The following is a 5597-nucleotide window of genomic DNA, read 5'->3' as shown; positions in this document are numbered from 1 at the left end:
TTTCTTTTAATATCAATACTCTTGCTAGTAGACATCTAATTCCAGCAAAGAATTACAGCCTCCAAGGAGAGCCAGTGCTGTTGCCGGGTGGTTGATGCAACAATCTCCATAATGACCAGTGCTTCAGTGACTATAATGACCACTACTCACCTCCCAGGGATGCCAGTAAGCCCAGAGGAAAGACCTGTGAGAGTGCCCAGTGCCGCTGTGGCCCATGGCTGAAGATGGATCACCCAAAATTTATCTCCCTCCTGCAAGAGAGAATAGTAAAACACCAATGGAAGCAACCATTTTATTTGGGGCTGACACCACCATTCCTAGATCAGAAACAACTGTTACTTCGGAAGGAGACCACATTACTTCAGTAAATGACTATACACTAGACAGTGATTTCTCAACTACAGCCATCAAGCTTACACCTACAAAGGAAAGACTCAAATTAGAAGATGAAATTGAGACGAATATTAAATCAACAACTCTTTCAGGAAAGAAATTACCACTCCAACTGAAACTACAAACTCCACAGCAGAGGAGGCTATTACTGAAATTTTCATTCCAGTGAAAATTGGAAATATCTCATCCCAAGTTGGTACTGTTTCTTTAATCGATTTTTGCAGTAACATGACAAAAGAAGACATCCTCTTAGCTACCATCGACACAGAGGAGCAAGAGATCTCACCTGCTGCTGAGCTCACTGACACACTAGAGGACAGCACTGTCAATGTAGAGGATGCCTTTGAACTTCCAATTGAAAACACAGATGAAAACACAGAAACTGACGCTAGTTCCTCAACCAATTCCAAGGTTCCTGATGATGGGGCTGTCCAGGTCATGGACTCCTTTGTTCCTGAGGCTGAGATCTCTCCCTCTACTGAAGACAGTACCACCATTTCAGATACAACCATTCCTGCAGAAGAGAATGTAACTGAAATTGACCTAATTGTTTCAGAGGATACCCCCAATGCTGTGACTAAATTAACTGACTCTGATGAGGAAAAGTTTATCACTGGTTTTGAACTCACTAACTCTGCTGAAAAAGTCAAAGGTAACGCAGAAGATACTTTAACTGATGAAGAATCTACTGATGGGGTTAATGCTTGGATGGTGAAAGACATTACGAATGAAGTAGAGACTCATTCTGTTTTGCTTACTGCTGTTGAATCCAGGTATGACTTCATTGTCCCTGCCTCAGAAGCTAAGAACACCATGGAAGAATCAGCCGCTAACACAACAGAAGATGTGTCTGAAAAATAACACAACAGAATCTGTAACTGAGGTCACAGAGGCATTTACTGAAGCGACCTCTATATTAGATAACGCCAAACACATGGAGAACTCCCCTACCACTGACATGGGCATCTTTAAACTGCTGAAAGAAGATCCCGATGAGCTCATGATGTAAAGGCAGAGCATGTGGAGGAGGCCATGTAGAAGTATACAGTAACCTAGAAAGCAAGTCTTAATGTCTAAGAAGTTTACTCAGCAAGCAAAAATCAAAAATCTAAAAAAAAAAAGAAAAAGAAAAAAAATAATGTGGACAACAGTAGAGTACATTTAAGAAAAATTTTAAAACAATCAGCACTTCCTTAGTATTACAAGTTTGAGTTTTCTAAAAAGAACTTAATGTAAAATGGTCCATACTAGACTTCAGAGGTATGAAGACAGCAAGAGTGAAGGAGCCTATGTCCTATAACATTTAATGATGTCTGCCATGCTAGCTCAGTTATGTAACTTTACTATAATGTTAAAACATTTTCTGAAATTCTTATTCTCAGCATTTTCCTTATTAATACCACTAAGTGATTGTCTTTCATTAACAATATATTTGTAACCATCACTAATGTAAGAATTAAAGTTATCCTGTAATTGCTTAATTTCCATTTGTAAGATAAGAAATCATAGTTCTTTACTCATATTGAATGTTAACTAGAGCAGAATTTTATTTTATATGTGTTCATTTGTTTGAAAAATGCTATGCATAGACATAAGCATCAATTTAACTTTCTCTGTTGAGTTGCATACTTAACTTTCATTACTTATTTTTCAGGTCTTAAACATTGAATACTGTGCTCTTCTTAGGCAGTTCTTAAACAATTCAAGGATGCATATCCCCATTCTTTTCTGATGCAGACTTTTCAAACAGGTCTGTTTTCACTGTGCTGATTTTTCTTCAATAAATCGTTCTGACAGCAACGGAGGTACTGTGTGTGGTGTGTTTGGTGTTCTGGTAAAAAAATTCTCAAATTAAGAGATATATAGGAAAAATGAAAATTCATTGTTTAAAGAATAACTTAGCTCAAGTAACCAGAAATGGAATTCTTTCATCACCAGAAATAGAATTCTTCTGTAAAGATCCATAATTTTGCCAGGCAAGGCAATGCATGCCTTTAATGCCGGCACTCAGAAGTCAGAGATAAAGGCAGGCCAATCTATATGAGATCCAGGGCAGCATTGTCTACATAGCAACTTCCAGGCTAGGAGGGTCTACAGGGAGACCCTGTCTCAAAAATAAAATAAAATAATGTAAAATAAAATATAAAATAAAATAAAATAAATCCTCCAGGCTTGGTGATGTACACATTTCATCCCCTGGCACTCAGGAGGCAGACGCAAGCAGAGATCAAAGCAGGCCTGGTGCACATAGCCAGTTCCAGGCCTGCTGGGGCTACAGGGAGACCCTATATCTAAAACTAAAACAAAACAAAAACAAACAAAAAACATTTTATTTTATTAAAAATGAAGAAATAAAAAATAAGCCAAAGCACTGAGTGAATAGCAAACAATCAAATTGGGAGGGGAAGTTAAAATTTTGTTCTCTGCTGCTTTACACACTTTAGCTGTTAAGATTTTTTTTTTTTAGATCAGTTCTAAAACTAAAACAAAACAAAAACAAACAAAAAACATTTTATTTTATTAAAAATGAAGAAATAAAAAATAAGCCAAAGCACTGAGTGAATAGCAAACAATCAAATTGGGAGGGGAAGTTAAAATTTTGTTCTCTGCTGCTTTACACACTTTAGCTGTTAAGATTTTTTTTTTTAGATCAGAGATTATGAAATAGCTAACAGTTATTGAGCCCTTATTACAGGTCATGCACTACTACTTATATTTAGAGTCACTTTTGCTTGTCATGATCACACTAGGAAAAACATTATTACTTCAAAGTAAAGTTGCTCTTTGCCCTGAAATTTGATTAAAATATCTTTAAGACACAAGGTATATGCAATTATCAGAGGATATAAAGGAACTGGTGAGGCAAGGAGAAAGAGCTAAATTGTGAATTAAAGAATGGATATATGTCAGGCATGGTGGCACACACTTTAATCCAAACACTTGGAAGGCAGAGGCAAGTAGATATTTGTGAGTTCAAGGCCAGTCTGGTCTTCACTAGAGAGCTTCAGTCCATCCAGAGCTACATAGTAAGACCCCATCTCAAATTAAACTAAATTAATTAATTAAATAAGTGATATGAAACAGAGGCTTGATTTTCAACTACACTATGCAAGAGAGACTGATATATCCTCGGAGTACTAACATTTCAGAAATGACCTCAGCAAAACTGAGAAAATGATGGAAGTAACTGGCAAAGCCCAGCTCTGCAATCTGTATGACACCATAGCCAAAGTCCAATAGCACTATTTTGTGTGTGAACCGTTGATGAATGCATCATTCTACAAGCACAGTGGTCCTCCATTTACTCTACCATCCCTTGTTTAAGTTTCTGGCAACTGATTATCTCACTTCTGGTCTTACATTTACCAATTAATTATGCTCCTCAGTTCTCTCTCTATAGCCTATTACTGCCCTCTGTCTTTATTAAAGCATCCAAACTCAGCAAGAAACAAGGCTATTAGCAGCTCTTTCCCCTGCCTACAATGCACTTGAACTTCTGTACTCAGCCACTTGCTCACTCTGTAAACCATGTTAGAGCCAAGCTTCCAGAGTGAAGAAACCCATACCCACTGAGCTAATGAGTACCTAGTACGTGGTATGAACCTAACAGATGTTTGAAAATAAAGACATAAGAATCATTTTAGTCTCAACAACATTGACATTAAAGGAATAGGTAAAATTGACAGCTACCATTTAATATAAAGTTTCCAACTCCCATTTGCTATACAATTGTATGCCATATTTTCTTAATAATACAATCCTTTTTTTACACATTTGTATACCATAAGGATTTATGTGAGGCAGACTTTACTCCCAAATCCAGCAATGAAGTGGTCACTCTGTGGCCCATATGCCTCAGAAATCAGACATAAACCAATCAAAGAAAGGAGGGTATGAAAGGGACACAGATGTCTAGGAGATAAGCTGTATTTTTTTTTTTACATTACTGGCATGTTATTTTGATCTTATCAGACAACTGAAGCATAAAAGAAGTCTACCTTGAAGTTGGCATTTCCCCTCTTTAGTATTCTGTCTTTCAGCAAAAGTCTTCTCTGAAGCATTGCCTAATACAGGAACTGAGGACTCATCCCCCATCTCTCATTTCCCATACCCAGTAATTACAAAGCTTTTGTCATACTGAACACCTTTGCATTTTAAATATCACAAGAATCAATCTGCCCCCATTCCCATGACCAATTCTTTATCCCAAGATCTATCAAGTAATAATATTACATTTCTTGTAATATTACTCATTTCAAAAATTTGTTCTCACAGTGCTGTAACAGAGTACCTTAAGGAAGAAAGGAAATATTTATTTGGGCTCACAGTTTAAGGGGACAAAGTCTATAATAAGAGGAGAGGCATGTGCTCAGGTGGTTCCATCATACTGAGGGTATATGCCTGGGGCGCTTCACCTCTTCACATCATAGCAGAGATGGGAGAGGAAGTAGGGACAGAGTATTAACGTCAAAGCCCACTTCCCAGTGACCCAGTTCCTCCAACTAGACACCATCTTCTAATATTCCTCTCCAAATAGCCCCACCAGCTGGTAACAAAATATTCAAATGTGTGAACTTGGAATTTTGGAAGACATTTAGTATTCAAACCACAATATTTTGTCTCTGGCTCCTGTAAGCTCCTGGGCATTGAGTTCAACTTCAAAAGTCCCTAAAGTTCCAACTCCATTAAAAAAAAATCTAAAATCCAGTCTTTTGAGACTCAAAAGAAACTCAGTTGTGAGATCCTGTAAAATAAAAAATAAAGTTACACATTTTTAATACACAATACCACAGAGTTAACATTCCCATACAAACAGGGAGGAACAGAAAACAATGAGGAAAGACCAGACCAAAGCATGACCAAAATCCAGCAAGGCAACATCAAATCCTGAATCCCCATGCCCAGGATCTGGGGCTCATGATGGCATCATTTGGGCCCCAACAAGCTTGAGTAGATCCATCTCTCCAACCTTTTTGCCTGTGGCACATGTGGCCCCTCTCTTGGGCCAGTTCCAACCAGTACCTATAGCTTTCCTCAGTAAATATTCTATGTTTTCCTGCATCTCCCATATTTTAGTTACTATTGCTATGATAAAATTTCCTGACATACACAACTTAAGGAGGAAAGGTTCATTTTTACTTAAAGTTCCAGAAGGACATAGGCCATCACTGTGGGAAGGCATGGCACTAGGAAGGGAGGGATGG

At 37.7% G+C, this 5597-nt stretch overlaps 1 protein-coding gene across 1 annotated transcript; it reads left to right on the top strand.

Moving 5' to 3' along the window:
- The first annotated feature begins 214 nt into the window (after positions 1 to 214).
- Cabs1 (calcium binding protein, spermatid associated 1) lies at positions 215 to 1402 on the top strand. Its single transcript, XM_008829399.1, is given in 3 exon segments — positions 215 to 476; positions 479 to 1248; positions 1250 to 1402. Coding segments are annotated over 3 exon segments (1185 nt in total).
- Positions 1403 to 5597: the final 4195 nt, after the last annotated feature.

This window comes from Nannospalax galili, unplaced genomic scaffold (genome assembly GCF_000622305.1).
Source record: "Nannospalax galili isolate Female #2095 unplaced genomic scaffold, S.galili_v1.0 scaffold50, whole genome shotgun sequence".
Classification (NCBI taxonomy): domain Eukaryota; kingdom Metazoa; phylum Chordata; class Mammalia; order Rodentia; family Spalacidae; genus Nannospalax; species Nannospalax galili.
Note: the sequence above shows the minus strand (reverse complement) of the source record. Positions and strands in the feature narration are given on the sequence as shown.